General features: G+C 46.1%; 1 protein-coding gene across 1 annotated transcript; it reads right to left on the minus strand.

The window, feature by feature from the left end:
* Nucleotides 1-9,448: 9,448 nt before the first annotated feature.
* LOC132831522 (ferritin, middle subunit-like) lies at nucleotides 9,449-14,351 on the minus strand. Its single transcript, XM_060849718.1, has 4 exons — nucleotides 14,250-14,351; nucleotides 11,281-11,427; nucleotides 10,127-10,252; nucleotides 9,449-9,604 (listed from the first exon to the last, which is right to left on the minus strand). Exons 1-4 carry the CDS (start codon nucleotides 14,349-14,351, stop codon nucleotides 9,449-9,451), a joined length of 531 nt encoding a protein of 176 aa, XP_060705701.1.
* Between the last annotated feature and the right edge of the window lie 3,835 nt (nucleotides 14,352-18,186).

The raw sequence follows: 18,186 nt of genomic DNA on the forward strand, positions 1-18,186 counted from the left end.
CCTCCTCCAGCCGTCATGTAGTTGTGTTCTGCCGGTGGAGGAGTCCAAGGACCTGCATGTCCTCGGTGGAGTGGGAGGGGGAGTTAAAGTGTTGAGCCACGGGGTGATTGGGGTGGTTGGTTCGGGCGGCCCGGAGGTGTTCTCTGAAGCGTTCCGCAAGTAAGCGGCCTGTCTCACCAATATAGAGGAGGCCACATCGGGTGCAGCGGATGCAATAGATGATGTGTGTGGAGGTACAGGTGAACTTGTGGCGGATATGGAAGGATCCCTTGGGGCCTTGGAGGGAAGTGAGTGTGGAGATGTGGGCGCAAGTTTTACATTTCCTGCGGTTGCAGGGGAAGGTGCCGGGGGTGGAGGTTGGGTTGGTGGGGGGTGTGGATCTGACAAGGGAGTCACGAAGGGAGTGGTCCTTGCGGAACGCTGATAGGGGAGGGGAGGGAAATATATCCTTGGTGGTGGGGTCCATTTGGAGGTGGCGGAAATGACGGTGGATGATACGTTGTATGCGGAGGTTGGTGGGGTGGTAGGTGAGAACCAGTGGGGTTCTGTCTTGGTGGCGGTTGGAGGAGCGGGGCTCAAGGGCGGAGGAGCGGGAAGTGGAGGAGATGCGGTGGAGGGCATCGTCGATCACGTCTGGGGGGAATCTGCGGTCCTTGAAGAAGGAGGCCATCTGGGCTGTGCGGTGTTGGAATTGATCCTCCTGGGAGCAGATGCGGCGGAGACGAAGGAATTGGGAATATGGGATGGCGTTTTTACAGGGGGCAGGGTGGGAGGAGGTGTAGTCCAGGTAGCTGTGGGAGTCAGTCGGTTTATAATAGATGTCTGTGTTGAGTCGGTCGCCCGAGATAGAAATGGAAAGGTCTAGGAAGGGGAGGGAGGAGTCTGAGACAGTCCAGGTGAATTTCAGGTCGGGATGGAAGGTGTTAGTAAAGTTGAAGAACTGTTCAACCTCCTCGTGGGAGCACGAGGCAGCGCCGATACAGTCATCGATGTAGCGGAGGAAAAGGTGGGGGGTGGTGCCAGTGTAGTTGCGGAAGATGGACTGTTCCACATATCCTACGAAGGGGCAGGCATAGCTGGGGCCCATGCGGGTGCCCATGGCAACTCCTTTAGTTTGGAGGAAGTGGGAGGATTGAAAAGAGAAGTTATTCAGGGTGAGGACCAGTTCAGTCAGTCGAAGGAGGGTGTCAGTGGAAGGGTACTGGTTAGTGCGGCGGGAAAGGAAGAAGCGGAGGGCTTTGAGTCCTTCGTGATGGGGGATGGAGGTGTACAGGGACTGGATGTCCATAGTGAAAATAAGGCATTGGGGACCGGGGAAGCGAAAATCCTGGAGGAGGTGGAGGGCGTGGGTGGTGTCCCGAACGTAGGTGGGGAGTTCTTGGACTAAAGGGGACAGGACCGTGTCGAGGTATTGGGAGATGAGTTCGGTGGGGCAGGAGCAGGCTGAGACAATGGGTCGGCCGGGGCAGGCAGGTTTGTGGATTTTGGGCAGGAGGTAGAAACGGGCGGTGCGGGGTTGTGGGACTATGAGGTTGGAGGCGGTGGATGGGAGATCCCCTGAGGTGATGAGGTCCTGGATGGTCTGGGAGATGATGGTTTGGTGGTGGGAGGTGGGGTCGTGGTCAAGGGGGCGATAAGAGGAGGCGTCCGCGAGCTGGCGTTTGGCTTCAGCGGTGTACAGGTCAGTGCGCCAAACTACCACCGCGCCTCCCTTGTCTGCGGGTTTGATGGTGAGGTTGGGATTGGAGCGGAGGGAGTGGAGGGCTGCACGTTCTGAGGGTGAGAGGTTGGAGTGGGTGAGAGGGGTGGACAGGTTGAGTCGGTTGATGTCACGGCGGCAGTTGGCTATAAAGAGGTCGAGGGCGGGTAGGAGGCCTGCACGGGGTGTCCAGGTGGATGGGGTGTGTTGGAGGCGGGAGAAGGGGTCGTCAGAGGGTGGGCGGGGTACTGTACTAATGCAGAGACCAAGCCCAGGCTGGACTCTGCTCCAAGCCAAGCATAGAAATACAAGTCTTACCAGAAAGCTCAAACTGTCATTGCTTAGGCTAGTCAGTAATTCCATTCCTATAAATGGAGCTAGTTCAAACCACCCAGTCTAAGCAAATAAGCCACTCCACCAATATAGGGGCAGGGGAGGAAAGAAAGAGGGTAGTGGTGCAGTGATAGCATCAGAGTTGAGAAACCCAGGTTTATTTTCCATTTACTAGATACAGGTGAAACATCTGAACTGATCAGTTAGAAGAGAGGGAGAAACATCAGTTACACCCAGAGATTGATATTACAACCAAACTCAGGGACAGTTAGCAAGTGTATTAAGTCCAGCTGATATTAGACCCTTTAGGACACTTGTAACACTGATACTGTCCCTGGTCTAGGGACAGAGACCCAGGTTCAAGTCCCACCTGCTCCAGATGTGAACAAAGAACATTACTATGCAGTATAGGCCTTCAGTGTTACATCAATCTGAAGCCCATCTAGCCTACACTATTCCATTTCATTTCATGGAAATGCCTATCCAATGACTATTTAAATGCCCTTAAAATTTGGCAAGTCAACAACTGTTGCAAGCAATACATTCTACATCCCTACTACTGAACTACTTTAGACATCTTTCCTATATCTATTACCCTCCATTTAAATTTATAGCCCTTAATACTAGCCATCACCATCCAAGGTGGAAAGGCTCTGTCCAACCTCTCTAAATCACTTTTATATGTCTCAATTAAGCCATCTCAACCTTCTCCAAGAAGGAGAGCTTCAAGTCCCTCAGCCATTTCAAGACCTTCTCCCATACCAGGTTCTTCTCTGAACCCTTTATAAAACTTCCACATCCTTCCTATAACAGTGACCAGAACTGTACACAATACTCCAAGTGCAGCCACACCACAGTTTTGTACAACTAAAACATGTTGTGGCAACATCTGAGGAGTGGATTAATTAAAAGAACACACCCCATATCTATCCAAGTATAAGACTGACATCAATAGTTAAGACAGCCATGAAGTCTAAACAAGAAACTATTCAGGTCAAATCAAAAACAGAAACTTTAATTTTATAAAAAGAAAGGCTTTATTTGAAAAAGCAGAGACAAAACTTACCGAAGACTGATAGAGATAGGAGGCAGTGAGCTCGAGGTTAATCTGCTTGTTGACAGCAGCTTCACAATCCTGGTGATAGTTTTGACAAACCAGTGAGGCCATTTTGTCAAAAGAAGCCTTATCCTGATTCCTATTTTCTTCCCCAAAAGCCCCACACACAATGCTCAATAACAGCTACCATTACCTTTTAGTGTTAAATTTATACTCTAGGAACATAATCCTCATCTTTTCAAGCAGGAAATCACATAATCAGAGGTGACCAATCGTTTTTCTCAATGAGTTGAAGAGCTGCCATTTCCAGTTGGATTCCAATCAGTGCATCTGGACCCAAAATGATAAAGGAAGGGCTCATTTGATAGGCACCTCAACCATTATGGAATCCTTGATTAATCTTTGACCTTCACAAGCTCGGTTTCACGTCTCTACTTGGAAACAAGAACAAAAATAAAGTACATTATAAATCCAATTTTTATGTTTGGGTGAAGATAATAAGATAATCCTGCTGAGGGCCTGCAGAGCTACATTGATGTGTTACTCTGAGGGATTCTCTTTCCTGTCTTATCAATGGCAGTGTTGAAAACCCATTGGAAAATAGAGGCTTTGTTCTTAGAAAATATTTTCCTCTTGGTATCTTCAACTTTTTGCCCAACGTCAGATTCAACCCACACTGTTGTGACCTTAACTGCATATCAGACAAGGATCCAGGTCCTGAATTCACCCTAGTCAGAATGGGGACCAAACCCTGCAGTGCTTGCATCAGGTGCTGTGGCAGGTGCTCCAACCAACTGAGCCAACTGGCCCATGAAGGATTCTGAGTTGCTATGGTAACACACCTTTTCCCACATGTTGTAGCCTGGAACTATGGACCGTGATGGTAAAGGCTCCAATTTCTTTCCATCACACCTGCCGATAAGGAATCTGTCCTGCTCCTACCACCTGCTCTTGGAATGATTTGAAAAGATTTGCAAGTTTATATTTGGATTTCAATTCAATCCAGTGGCATATGAGTGTTAGCTGACTTCTGTGATGGGATTTAGAATTTACTTAGGTCAGTCTTTCTGGAACCATGGTCTTAACTAATATGTGTCAAAATGTGTGGTGCTGGAAAAGCACAGCTGGTCAGGCAGTATCCAAAGAGCAGGACAGTCAACGTTTCGAGCCAGGAATGTGGGGGAGGCCCAAGGGGGTTGAGAAATAAATGGGACGGGGATGGAGCCGGGGAAAGGTAGTTGGGAATGCGATAGGTAGATGGAGGTGGGTGTGATAGTGATAGATTGGAATGGAGAGTGGAGCAGATAGGTGGGAAGGAAGATGGGTGGATAGGACAGATCAAGAGGGTGGTGCCGAGTTGGAGGATTGGATCTGGGATAAGGTGGGGGGAGGGGAGATGAAGAAACTGGTGAAATCGACATTGATCCCATGTGGTTAGAGGGTCCCAAGGCGTTCTTCCTCCAGGCGTCAGGTGGCTAGGATTTGACGATGGAAGAGTCTCAGGACTGGCATATCCTTGGTGACGTGGGAGAGGAAGTTGAAGTGGTCAGCCACAGGGCAGCGGGGTTGTTTAGTGCCTGTGTCCCAGCATCTGCAGTCCTTACTTTCTCCTTTAACTAATATGTGTCAGACGACAGCAAAGCCTCCTGAAGAGTAAATGGAAGTTTGTTTATTGTGGGTAATTAGAACAGGAGAGTAAACATTAAGTCATTAGCTTTAACAGAATATAGGATGAGTACGTTTTTGTTTAAAGTTCAAAGGTTTTTGGGTTCAGTTGAGAGGAGATGCAAACCAAATGCAAATATATTCTTTTCTAGTAAAGGGAATTATTCAGAGCAGGTAAAGGAATAAGGTACCTCAGTTAAAGACTGAAGTTTGTGAAACTTCCAGACTAGGGTAGAATTATCTTTTTTTTTAAATTTCAAAAATATACTTTATTCATAAGATAATTTGATGGATTCCTGATGAAGGGCTTATGCTCGAAACGTCGAATTCTCTATTCCTGAGATGCTGCCTGGCCTGCTGTGCTTTGACCAGCAACACATTTGCAGCTAGTTTATTATAAAGACATGCTCAACACAGATTTGCAGAATTCTGATTGTTCATTCATCTTCGGAATTTGTCTTCCTGTCTTTTGAATGACAGTGTTGGGAGTCCATTGAAAAATGGCGAGATTTTGTTGACATTAAACATTTGCCTCTTGCTTGACAGTGACAGTAATAATGTGCTTTTGGGTCCTAGTGCAGGCAACTTTGTGGATTCATTCTAAATCTGCTGTGACCTCTTTGACTTTGGGTCTCTGGAAGCCCAGTTTACAAACCAAAATGCTAAATGTGCTGAGTGCCTCAGCCATGTAGTAGGCCTCAGGCCTCCATGTCTAAATTGCTGCTCAAAACCTATGGTACATTCGGCTTTTCTGTCTCCATGTTCAATTTGTAATTGTTTCAAGAAGGACCAGCCCTCAACTCAAGGATGTTTCCAAGTGGGAAGATTCTGATTCTGGAAAGTCATGAGTTGAGAAATTCACAACAGAATTCCCAGCCTCTGACTTACTCTCATTGCCATGAATATTTATCAGGGTTGACCTCTGACCGTGGTTCCATGTATAATACTCAAACTCGTACCTCAATCTGACAAGTAATGGCTAGACTGTAACCTGGTATTTGGGAAAGTTATTGGGTCAAAGTAACTTGCTTCCACCAATCCATCCGTCAAGGCTGTGATCATACCGTAACATTGAGTGGGGACCTTCAATCCCCAAACTCTCCCAGCCCACCATTCCACTGGATGCTGCTCAGTTCAACACAATCAGCATTAGGTTGAGACACTTTCATGTCCATATCGCTGTGGGTATGGACCACATAGAGCTCGGAGACTAGTTTCTGAGCTATATATTCTACAGAATACAATGTAAACAGAACAATAATCCCGCTAATTGGAAACATGCTCAAGTTGAGGGCTAGTACTTCTTGAAACAAGTAAAAATTGAACATGGAGATAGAAAAGCTGAATGTGCCATATGTTTCGAGCAGCAATTTAGACATGGAGGCCTGAGGCCTACTACATGTCTGAGGCACTCAGTACATTTAGTGTTTTGGTTTGTAGACTGGACTACATATATATTGTCGCATATGCAGTTTGGTTCTGTACAATTGCATATCAAAGAAACAAATATTGGAGTTTGACTCTATCCAACAAATCGAAAAGTTCTCTTACTTGAACCAGATTGTATTTACATGCATTTGAGGCAGTGGAAAGATCCAATAACTGAATGGATCCTCATTAACCTTCAGCAGAAAGACTTCAGACAATGGTCTTTCCCCACATGCCCCTCAGCGGCAGCTGCCCCAAGCTTCAGCGCGTCCCTCAGCACGTAGACCTGGACCTTGGAATGTGCCGGTCTGCAACACTCAGTCGGGGTCAACTACTTGCTCTGGAAGACCAACCAAATTTTGGGTAAACCAAAGGGGGCCTTTCACTGAGTGGATGGTCCTCCAGGCGCAGTTGATGTTTGTCTTGGTGTGCGTCCTGAGGAGCAGACCATAGGGCACAGAGTCCCACGTCATGGATCTGCTCAGGACGACACTCAACACACACCACTGCATCATCCTCCAGACTTCCTTTGCAAGGGCACATTCAGGAAGGAGATATGGAACAGTCTCTATCCCTGGCAGCCGCTTCGCGGGCAGCGTTCGATGGCGCAGAGAGACTGGGCGTGCATGAGGATTTCACAGGTAATGCCCTTCTTACCACCAGCCAAGCCATGTCTTGGTGCTTGTTGGAAAGTTCTGGTGATGAGTCATTCTGCCAAAAGGCTTTAACAGACTGCTCAGGGGACAACCCGACAGGATCCACCCTCTCCTTTTCCCGAAGGGTCTCAAGGACACTACGTGCTGACCACCTCCTGGGGGATTTGTAGTCGAAAGTGTTGTTTTTTTAGAAATTTCTCCACAAAGGACAGGTGATATGGAATGGTCAAACTACTTGGAGGGTTTCAAGGCAATGAGGCTAGGCCCATGATTCGCAACACCAGGGACAGGTGGAACCTCAGTACGTAGTGACACTTGGTGTCTGCGTGCCGGGGTCTATGCACAACTTGATGCAGCTGCACACAAAGATGGCCATCAGAATAAGGGCAGTATATTCCTCCCTCCCTCATCCAGAGTTTTGGGCATGGTGTCCCTAAGGACATAGAAGTCTACGATGGACCAGGTAACAGCGCAGTTTCAGGGAACAGGCCAGACCTGCATCACAGACAACAACAGAGAGAGTGCCTCACACCTGATGATCAGGTTTTACCCACAATGGAGAGGGAGTGGTGCTCTCAAAGGCCCAGTTTCTGCCTCATCTTGGTGATGCACTCCTCCCAAAATTTTGCACACACCCCTCTGAATCGTACTCCCAGCACCTTCAGGTAATCTGTCCTGACCGTGAAGGGATAAAGGATCGGTCAGCCCAGTTGCCAGTTAACATGGTTTTGCTCTTTGTCTCAATTTACCTTGGCTCCCAGGACCAAAGATATCAGGCTGAGTGGATTGGCCATGCTAAATTGCAGATAACATCTAGGGATAGGTAGGCTAGGTGGATCAGCCTTGGGATATGGGGGAAAGCATGGGTCCGAGCAGGATGCTGTTCAGATGATTGATGCAGACTCAATGGGGTGAATGGCCTCTTTCTGGACTGTAGGGATTCTATCAGCATAACTTAATGTTTGGTTTAAAATAAAAGCATTTATGTGCTGGAATAAATATGTTCAGTGCCTTAAAGTCTCACCCTCCACCCTGAAGGTTGCAGAATGCACTAGTTAAACAAAATGCACTGAAACAATCACCAGGATGTCTCTGACAGCCCCCTCCCTAACCCACGATCCCTGAAACCTTGAAAGATAAATGAAACAGCTGTACAGGAGAGTCAGTATCTCCATGTTTTCTCTCCCAGTCACACCCACTCCCCAACATGGAGAGCAATCATTGCTCCTTCAACATCACTGGGTCAAATCAAACTGCATCAGGAGAATCCTTCAGCAGATGGGAAGTTAGGATCAGCTTGGGCTGCTAAAGTCAGCAGTTTGCAGTAAGAGTAAATCAGATGGAAGCATCTAACCTCAACCATTGCTGTTATTCCCAGGGCACTGTCATCCTGCCCATTTCAGCTGTAGGGGGCAATGCAGAACACACATTATAATCCATTGCAGCTCAGGAAAATTCCTTGAGCTGACCCCCTGGCCTTGGCCCCTGCTCTGGGCTACCAGGCCTGAAGTTTTTTTTTAAAAAAAAGGTTGGGGGGGGGGGGGGGGGGGGGGGGGCAATGGGGAAGGCTGCCTGATTGAGACTGAGCAGTCTGCTAGGGAAAGTAAAATGAGGGATGCACACAGGCCAACTCATTTCTGGGAAAGTTGCCCCCCCAGTGTGGATTGGCTCCTTGTTGTTCCAAGAGGGGCATTTAAAGTGCCCAGCCAGACCAGTACATTTGGAGATTAGGAGGGCATGAATGGTAGTGTGGCTAACTAATAAAACAAGGTGAAGATCACAGAGCCCAGTTCTGACCCTGGTCAGAAACCCAACTGGCCCTCTAGAACCTTAGGCTGGGCCCACTGTCCAAGGAAGCCACAACACTTGGAATATAGTTGTTCTGGCACTCTATGGGCAGCTATGCAAGAAATGTTGGGATTGTATCATTTCCAGGTTGGCTGGTTCCACAATCTGGACAGAAACCAGAGCCTGATGGACCTCACCTTAGTGGAGGTGAGCTGGTCATCAGTTTAGTCTCAATTGAGATTTATTGCTTAAAAGTGTAAATAAGTCATTGGAGGCTGAGGTAAGCTATTTGAAGGATGTCTGCACTTGACTGTTTGTGAAAGGAAGTTTCTGTATCACCTCAGTTTTCCTTCACCACAAATGTAGCTATTTATTTTTCTCTACATTAATTGTAGTACAAAAGAAAGGAATGAAGACTGTCCACCCCTAGACTGTAATCTATCCTTATGTTCTACAGAGCGGGTGGTGCAGGGCTGGCTTGACCTCCTGGTTACTCCAGATCAGCACCTTCTGGAGATCCCAGTCCAGTTGGATGATGAGTGGGGTAGGGAAGAGGAAAAGAAAACCCAGTGAAAGTTTCATAACCTAGTTATTTGATCAGCCAAATTACTCATTCCAAGCTCAAGAGATCTACCAAAGTGAAGTATCAGTGGTCTGAATGACGGACAATCAGCAAGTACAAGGTTTTATTCACTTCCATTCAGGTGGTACAGCCATTACATTCTTGCCAACATGCTCCTTCTCCCTGGGAGGGGGAAGCCAGATTGTCCAAGTGAAGTCAGTAATGCATTCAGACAAAAGCAGACAGTCCCCCAGGCCCCACTAACTGCTGTCCTCCAGTGAGAGCCTGTCAAACAGGTACTCTCCCAGCCCATTCTCAGGAGCTCCCAGACGCTTCAGGTTGGTGATGTAGTCCCCAAGTCGCTTGATGATCTCAACCTCCTCATCCAAATAGTGAGTCTCCAGGAAGTCACACAGCTGGAAGGAAGGAATAGTACAACTCATTACATTAGTGCAAAGCCAATTATAGAATTTCCACTACAAAACTGAGTGCGCCCAAAATGTCAACTCTTGCTCCTTGGTTGCTGCCTGACTTGCTGCACTTTCCCACTGAGCCTTCAGCATCAATATTAATAGCTCTAGATATTACAGAGTTTGCTAGACTTTTCAGGACTATGTGCTGGTGAGGACAATAACCTTTCAGCTGGCTCATCTTGCTGTTTCTAACTGGAGCCCACTGTATTGTGGTGTACAGTGATCATTCCACTGTAATGGTCCTGAATGGGGATTCAGTGGCCAAGAACCACTTCAGAACTCCCACCAGATTACAATCCAAGTTCCTCCTTAAAGTCAAGGAGGAATTGTAACATTGTAACCATCAGCATGATCTGGAGTGATCAATGTGACATCTGGACCAAGTGTTGCATTGTTGAATTTCAAACCCACAAAGACCAAAGACCAACCAGTGAGGTGTTGCCCTGAGGAGGTGGTGAAGCTTACATGAGGGTCAGTCTGGGCAGTGGCAAGTTGGTGTAGATCCAGCAAACTCTGGTTCACATTCTTCTCCAGATCCAGGGCAACCTGCATTGCCTGCAGACCGTTACCCCACTCATCCCTCTCTGGCTTCTGAAACAAAGGACAGATCAGTTATTTGAGAGTTACATTCACCTTGGCGATGTGGCTGGTCTGAAGCAGGAAGTTTAGGAACAGGTCGTTGTTGAGATCAGGATTAAGTTTTATGAAAAAAAAGATTGTTTGAATCAGTGTCCATTTGAGAACTTAGATCAGGATAGTCACATCCTTATCTTGGCACAACAGCCCATTGTGTCCCACCTCTTGACCACAAGGTGCAGTCCCACTTACACAATGGCTTCACACTTGCCAAGTACATGGATTAAAAGTGTGCATGCAATTCAATTGAGGGGCAGCAAAATGTTTACAATAATAAAGATTTGGATACAAGGTCATAGATCCCAGAACCATTCAGTACAGGTAGATTGGGTGAAGGTGGGATGCAGGAGTTGTGGCATTGAATATAGGAATAAGTCCTGCTTTACAAAGCAGTGAAAAAAATCAGTTAGGATGAAGGAACACTGGCTCTGGCCACCACACTACAAGGATGGCATTGCACTGGAGGGGGTACAGATGAGATTCTGCAGGATGTTGCAGAAGATGGAAAATCCATTGAGGGGAAAGACTGGATGTTTTATTGGAACAGAGGCAGCTGGGGTTCTCTGATTGGACAGTAGTGAGAATCTCTTCCCCATGGCAGACAGCAAGACTAGAAAGCACAGGTTTAGGCATCAGTATGTTGGGGAAAGCTTCCTCAACAGAGTAGTAGAAATATGGAATGCATCACCTGATGAGTGGAGGCAGCTAGTGCAGTGACATTCCAGCAGCATTGGACAAATACTTCATATCCAGGATGTAGTGGTCTAAGGACCAATTGCAGGTAGATGGGATTAGTGTAGTTTGGTGTTGATTGGTCAGCACAGACTAAAGGGCCTGTGTCTATGCTGTGACTTGGAGATGGAGAAGATTATTGGGGAAGCCAAGCAGAAGACCATGTCACTTCCCCATCAGGAAGTGATAACCTAGTCACTGACTTGAAGCCACATCACCAGAGCGGCCATTCCCCTCCCCAACATTCCCACCTTCACATCCTGGAGGAGGACTCTGCCTCCACGCCGATTCTGGAATTTCAGCAGCTTCTCTGCATGTTCCTGCTTCTTCTCGGACTGAGCTTTGAAGAACTGGGAGAAATGGTGCAGGGCAACATCATCCCGGTCAAAGTATGACATCTGAAAGAGAACCATTTACATCCCATTAACTAGAATTGGCCCCAGTGATGTGTTATCACAAGTAGGGCATTAGTGCAGCCCTTAATCACACTGACTATTCAGCTGTTAAACCTCTGGGTTGTCAACCCTTTTAATATACAGTGTTGTCCACTGAGCCAGCAGCTCTTTTCACTGGAGGAGGTGAACAACCCCAGCTTCCTCCTGGAGACAAATTCACTTTTACTTTGGATTGAACAGCTGGTTCATTGCTCAGGTCTGGCACAGCATCAGAGGAGAGAAACACTGAATTGGTGTTTCTGCTTATTAACCACCATCAGAATTGGAAGATATTAGAGATGGAATAGGATTTGAGTAAAATGAAGGAAACTACATTGCAGGGTGGAGGAGTCTGAAACTAGAGGACATAGGTCCATTATATCTATCACTATCAACCCTGAGAGACAGCTTTTCCAAAAAAAAAAGGGTGATGTGTGTATGGAATGAGCTGCCAAAGGAAGTGGTGGAGGCAAACCCAATGACAACATTTAAAGGCATTGGATGGGTACAAGACTAAGAGCAAGAGGGATATGGGTCAAGTAGGACTAGATTAATTCAGACATCTGGTAGGCAGGAGAAAGCTGGATTGGAGGGTCTGTTTCCATACTGTACATTTCTACAGCTGTAGAAATTTCAATTGGTTCAGTGCAGAACATTGGAAGTTGTAACCTTTAACAAGGTGAGGGTTCAGTTGGATGACAAGGAAACCCACTGGAGTACGAAGTGTAATCTACTCCATTCAACATTAACCAGAGGGTAATACCCAGTCACCAGGACACTTTTCTGGACGGAAGTAGAGATACAAAACTGATACCAGAACACAGGGACTGTAGGCCATTCAGCCCTGCAAGCCTGTCCTGCCATTCAATGAGAAATTAACCATGTAGTGCCTTGCAGCAGCCTCATCGACCCTGAAGGTTGAAACTGGAAAATGGATGTTGGACACTGCTGGCACTAATTTAGTCAGGAGAGAGTTTTGTGCAACTTGTACATCATTGGGATTGGATGTACCAGTCACTTGATCTGTACAAGTGTGCTCTTATCTGGAAGGGAATGAGAGAGAAAGGGGCCCCAGGGATTTGCTAAGGAAAACCTGCTCAATGACAGGCTCTGGATTGTTGCAGCAGTTTATTACAGGCCTGTGTCTACAAACCATTTCGATAGACATCCATATTTGCCTCATTTGAGGCATCATGTTCACAAGTAAATCGTGTGACAATGCTGCCCCTTTAACAAGGTTATTTTGTCCATTGCCTTATGACCTCCATTGAAAGAGCAGGGATGCTGCTATGTCTGGAAGTAGCTACTTTAAACATGTCAGGGGAGTGGCCAGTTCACCAGGTTGAAGTTTTCTTAAGCTTTTACAGTGATAAGGCTCCCTGCTTCAACAGATGTTTCTTGCCAGAAAGAATTTTCTGAGAACCAGATAGGAATCTGCCATTTGCAAAGGGGTATTTTGCAATGTTGCACGTATTGGAACAGCTCCCTCATGAAGTGCTAATCGAGTCAGTTTTCCAAGTTTAAAAAAGTTATTCTAAAAATTCAGATTTTTGTTTCAAAGACGTTTTCCACAAGGCAGAATGGTTTGACTGGCTTCATCACCCCTGAAATAGCCATTTATACATGTACATTAACAACAAAGGTTAGGTCTGAGCTACCTTTAGAGGTCCTCAACAGTGGGAAGATGTCTATGAAGGGTCACAACTCAGGTCAGAGGGGAAGTGAGTGGTCTATTCTTCTAGGACACTCCCATTATATTAAAAACTTCTTGGTTCACCAGTGAAAGCTGTTCCCATCTCTAACAAGCTATGCTTCAAGGACTTCATTCTCATGAATGAACCATACAAACCCAGACTGATGAATATTCTACATGTCTAGACGAGAGCATTTACAACATGCAAGCAGACATCATCCAGGATAAAACAGCCCACTCTTCTAATACTAGATTTTCCACCTCCCGTCAGTGTGGATTGTCTACCAGGTACCCTACAGCACTCACTAAGGTTGTTAACACATCTAAACAAATTCCACCATGTCAGAAGTGCATGGGCAACTCTCTAGAGTAAACAGCCAGCCATTTTGTTACCATACCATCCTGGTTAGAGATTAGATCTTCAGTCATCGGTCAAAAAAAACCTCAATTCCAGCCTTCCTGTGGATGTAGCAATACTTTAGCAGATCAACTCTGCTAGATGGAGCCATTTGTTGTCTGTAACTCTCTGACCATTGCATTCACACACATGTGGGTAATCAGAAAGCCAGATCAGGCTTCAGTTGAGGCCTTAGGTATATGCCAATCACAGCCTAAACTTCTACTCAGATCAAACATTGAAAAATCCATAACTCCCTTCTGCAGCCTCAAAACTAGCATAATGGCTATTTAGGATCAGCAGAAAGTTAAGGAAATATCACAGTATATTTTCATAGTAGAAGAGGCGACTAGACAATGGATACTTCCATTCCACCATATAGTTGACCCAAATGACTAAGAACATTTTAGAAATACCCAATTGACAACCAGAGGGAGGGAATGACAGTTACTGCCAGTAACAACCCTATCAGGGATTAATAAAATAACCCCGAAGAACACTTCACCCTGCATATGTCACTGAAGGCCATCTAGGCATTAGATATTTTCCCTCATCATATTCCATAGTTGCTGTAACATTTTTATCTTGAATTCTTATTTAGGTGAGACTATAAAACTCAATCTACAAGAACATCAAGTTTATTTAGAAACATCAGCATAATAGATTTAATTTTAAGCACACAGAGAGCTTACTCACCAAAGACTGATAGAGATAGGAGGCAGTGAGCTCCAGGTTAATCTGCTTGTTGACAGCAGCTTCACAATCCTGGTGATAGTTCTGACAAACCTGAGATGTCATTCTGTGATGAATACTGTTTTAACTTTCTCCCCAAATCTCAATCACAAATTGAAGATTAACACCAACTGTACCTAAACAAACACTGCCTTTGGACTTTTATTTATACTTCAGGAGTTGACCCTCAGTTTATTCAGCAGGAAATGACATCATCAGTGATGGCCAATCACTCTTGTTAGTCAATCCATCAGCTGCCATGTCCAATCAGCACAGGATGGGAATTGGATCCAGAAGCCAAACAGAATTGACAACTGGTTGATGATGTCATTGCTGATTGACTTTTGACCTGCTGCATAACTGCAAATTCTGGAAGTGCATCTACCTGAAAATGAAAATAAAACATGCTCTAAAACTTGACTATTGCATCTGAGGTTGTTTATTATAAAGACATGCTCAACACAGATTTGCAGAATTCTGTTTGTTCGTTCATCTGAGGAATTTGTCTTCCTGTCTTTTGAATGACAGTGTTGGGAGTCCATTGAAAAATGGCGAGATTATGTTGACATTAAACATTTGCCTTTTGCTTGACAGTGACAGAAATAATGTGCTTTTGGGTCCTAGTGCAGGCAACTTTGTGGATCCATTCTAAATCTGCTGTGCCCTCTTTGACCTTGGGTCTCTGGAAGCCCAGTTTACAAACCAAAATGCTAAATGTGCTGAGTGCCTCAGCCATGTAGTAGGCCTCAGGCCTCCATGTCTAAATTGCTGCTCAAAACCTATGGTACATTCAGCTTTTCTGTCTCCATGTTCAGTTTGTAATTGTTTCAAGAAGGACCAGCCCTCAACTCAAGGATGTTTCCAAGTGGGAAGATTCTGATTCTGGAAAGTCAGGAGTTGAGAAATTCACAACAGAATTCCCAGCCTCTGACTTACTCTCATTGCCATGAATATTTATCAGAGTTGACCTCTAACCGTGGTTCCATGTATAATAATCAAACTTGTAATTCAATCTGACAAGTAATGGCTAGACTGTAACCTGGTATTTGGGAAAGCTATTGGGTCAAAGTAACTTGCTTCCACCAATCCATCCGTCAAGGCTGTGATCATACCCTAACATTGAGTGGGGACCTTCAATCCCCAAACTCTCACAGCCCACCATTCCACTGGATGCTGCTCAGTTCAACACATTCAACATTAGGTTGAGACACCCTCATGTCCATATCGCTGTGGGTATGGACCACATAGAGTTCGGAGACTAGTTTCTGAGCAGTACATTCTACAGAATACAATGTAATTAGAATAATAATCCCGCTATTTGGAAACATGCTCAAGTTGAGGGCTAGTTCTTCTTGAAACAAGTAAAAACTGAACATGGAGATAGAAAAGCTGAATGTACCATATGTTTCGAGCAGCAATTTAGACACGGAGGCCTGAGGCCTACTACATGGCTGAGGCACTCAGTACATTTAGTGTTTTGGTTTGTAAACTGGACTATGTATATATTGTCGCATATGCAGTTTGGTTCTGTACAATTGCATATCAAAGAAACAAATATTGGAGTTTGACTCTATCCAACAAACCAAAGACTTCTCTTACTTGAACCAGACTATATTTACATGCATTTGAGGCAGTGGAAAGATCCAATAACTGAATGGATCCTCATTAACCTTCAGCAGAAAGACTTCAGACAATGGTCTTTCCCCACATGCCCCTCAGCGGCAGCTGCCCCAAGCTTCAGCGCGTCCCTCAGCGCGTAGACCTGGACCTTGGAATGTGCCAGTCTGCAATTCTCAGTCAGGGTCAACTACTTGCTCTGGAAGACCAACCAAATTTTGGGTAAACCAAAGGGGGCCTTTCACTGAGTGGATGGTCCTCCAGGCGCAGTTGATGTTTTTCTTGGTGTGCGTCCCGAGGAGCAGACCATAGAGCACAGAGTCCCACGTCATGGATCTGCTCAGGACGACACTCAACACACACCACTGCATCATCCTCCAGACTTCCTTTGCAAGGGCACATTCAGGAAGGAGATGTGGAACAGTCTCTATCCCTGGCAGCCGCTTCGCGGGCAGCGTTCGATGGAGCAGAGAGACCGGGCGTGCATGAGGATTTCACAGGTAATACCCTTCTTACCACCAGCCAAGCGATGTCTTGGTGCTTGTTGGAAAGTTCTGGTGATGAGTCATTCTGCCAAAAGGCTTTAACAGACTGCTCAGGGGACAACCCGAAAGGATCCACCCTCTCCTTTTCCCGAAGGGTCTCAAGGACACTATGTGCTGACCACCTCCTGGGGGACTTGTGGTCGAGAGTGTTTTTTTTTTAGAAATTTCTCCACAAAGGACAGGTGTTATGGAATGGTCAAACTACTTGGAGGGTTTCACGGCAATGAGGCCAGGCCCATGATTCCCAAAACCAGGGACAGGTGGAACCTCAGTACATAGTGACGCTTGGTATCTGCGTACCGGGATCTATACACAACTTGATGCAGCTGCACGCAAAGATGGCCATCAGAATAAGGGCAGTATGTTCCTCCCTCCCTCATCCAGAGTTTTGGGCATGGTGTCCCTATGGACCTCCAGGTGAAGTGGAAGATGACTCAGGTAACTGCAGTTTCAGGGAACAGGTCAGACCTGCATCACAGCCAACAACAACAACAACAACAACAACAACAACAGAGAGATTGCCTCACACCTGATGACCAGGATTTTACTGACAATGGAGAGGGAGTGGTGCTCCTAAAGGCCCAGTTTCTGCCTCACCTTGGCGATGCGCACCACCCAAGATTTTGCACACACCCCTCTGAATCGTACTCCCAGCACCTTCAGGTAACCTCTCCTGACGTGACGGGGTAAAGGATTAAGGATCAGTCAGCCCAGTTGCCAATTAACATGGTTTTGCTCTTTGTCTCAATGTACCTTGGCTCTCAGGACAAAAGATACAAGGCTGGGTGGATTGTCCGTGCTAAATTGCTGATAGCGTCTAGGGATAGGTAGGCTTGGTGGATCAGCCTTGGGATATGGGGTATAGCATGGGTCTGAACAAGATGCTGTTCAGATGATTGAGTCTGTATCAATGGGCTGAGTAGCCTCTTGCTGGACTGTAGGGATTCTATCAGCATGTCTTAATGTTTGGTTAAAATAAAAGGATTTATGTGCTGGAATAAATATGTTCAGTGCCTTAAAGTCTCACCCCCACCCTGAAGGTTGCAGAATGCACTAGTTAAACAAAATGCACTGAAACAATCACCAGGCTGTTGCTGACAGCCCCCTCCCTAACCCATGATCCCTGAAAACTTAAAAGATAAGTGAAGCAGCTGTACAGGAGAGTCAGTATCTCCAGGTTTTCTCTCCCAGTCACACCCACTCCCCAACATGGAGAGCAATCATTGTTCCTTCAACATCACTGGGTCAAATCAAACTGCATCAGGAGAATCCTTCAGCACATGGGAAGCTGGGAGGAAGCTAGGATCAGCTTGGACTGCAAACTGCTGACTTTAGCAGCAAGGGTAAATCAGATGGAAGCATCTAACCTCAAGCATTGCTGTTATTCCCAGATCACTGTCATCCTGCTCATTTCAGCTGTCGGGGGCTATGCCGAACACACATTATAATCCATTGCAGCTCAGGAAAGTTCCTTGAGCTGACTCCCTGGAATTCTCCCCTGCTCTGGGGTACCAGGCCAGATGTTTTTTTTCCAACAAAAGGTTGGGGGGCTATGGGGGAGGCTGCCTGATTGAGACTGAGCAGTCTACTAGGGAAAGTAAAAATGGGGGATTCACACAGGACAACTCATTTCTGGGAAAGTTGCCCCCCCACAGTGTGGATTGGCTCCTTGTTGGTCCAAGAGGGGCATTTAAAGTGCCCAGCCAGAGCAGTACGTGTGGAGAGTAGGAGGGCATGAA

The sequence above is a fragment of the Hemiscyllium ocellatum genome, chromosome 33, assembly GCF_020745735.1.
Source record: "Hemiscyllium ocellatum isolate sHemOce1 chromosome 33, sHemOce1.pat.X.cur, whole genome shotgun sequence".
NCBI lineage: Eukaryota > Metazoa > Chordata > Chondrichthyes > Orectolobiformes > Hemiscylliidae > Hemiscyllium > Hemiscyllium ocellatum.

Excerpts from the sequence above, each read along its gene's own strand:
- LOC132831522 (XM_060849718.1), bottom strand. The coding sequence starts at position 14,351 with ATGACATCTCAGGTTTGTCAGAACTATCACCAGGATTGTGAAGCTGCT. Across the intron at positions 11,428-14,249 it reads CCTATCTCTATCAGTCTTTG|ATGTCATACTTTGACCGGGA; the intron begins GTGAGTAAGCTC and ends GTTCTCTTTCAG. Across the intron at positions 9,605-10,126 it reads CTGCCCAGACTGACCCTCAT|CTGTGTGACTTCCTGGAGAC; the intron begins GTAAGCTTCACC and ends CCTTCCTTCCAG.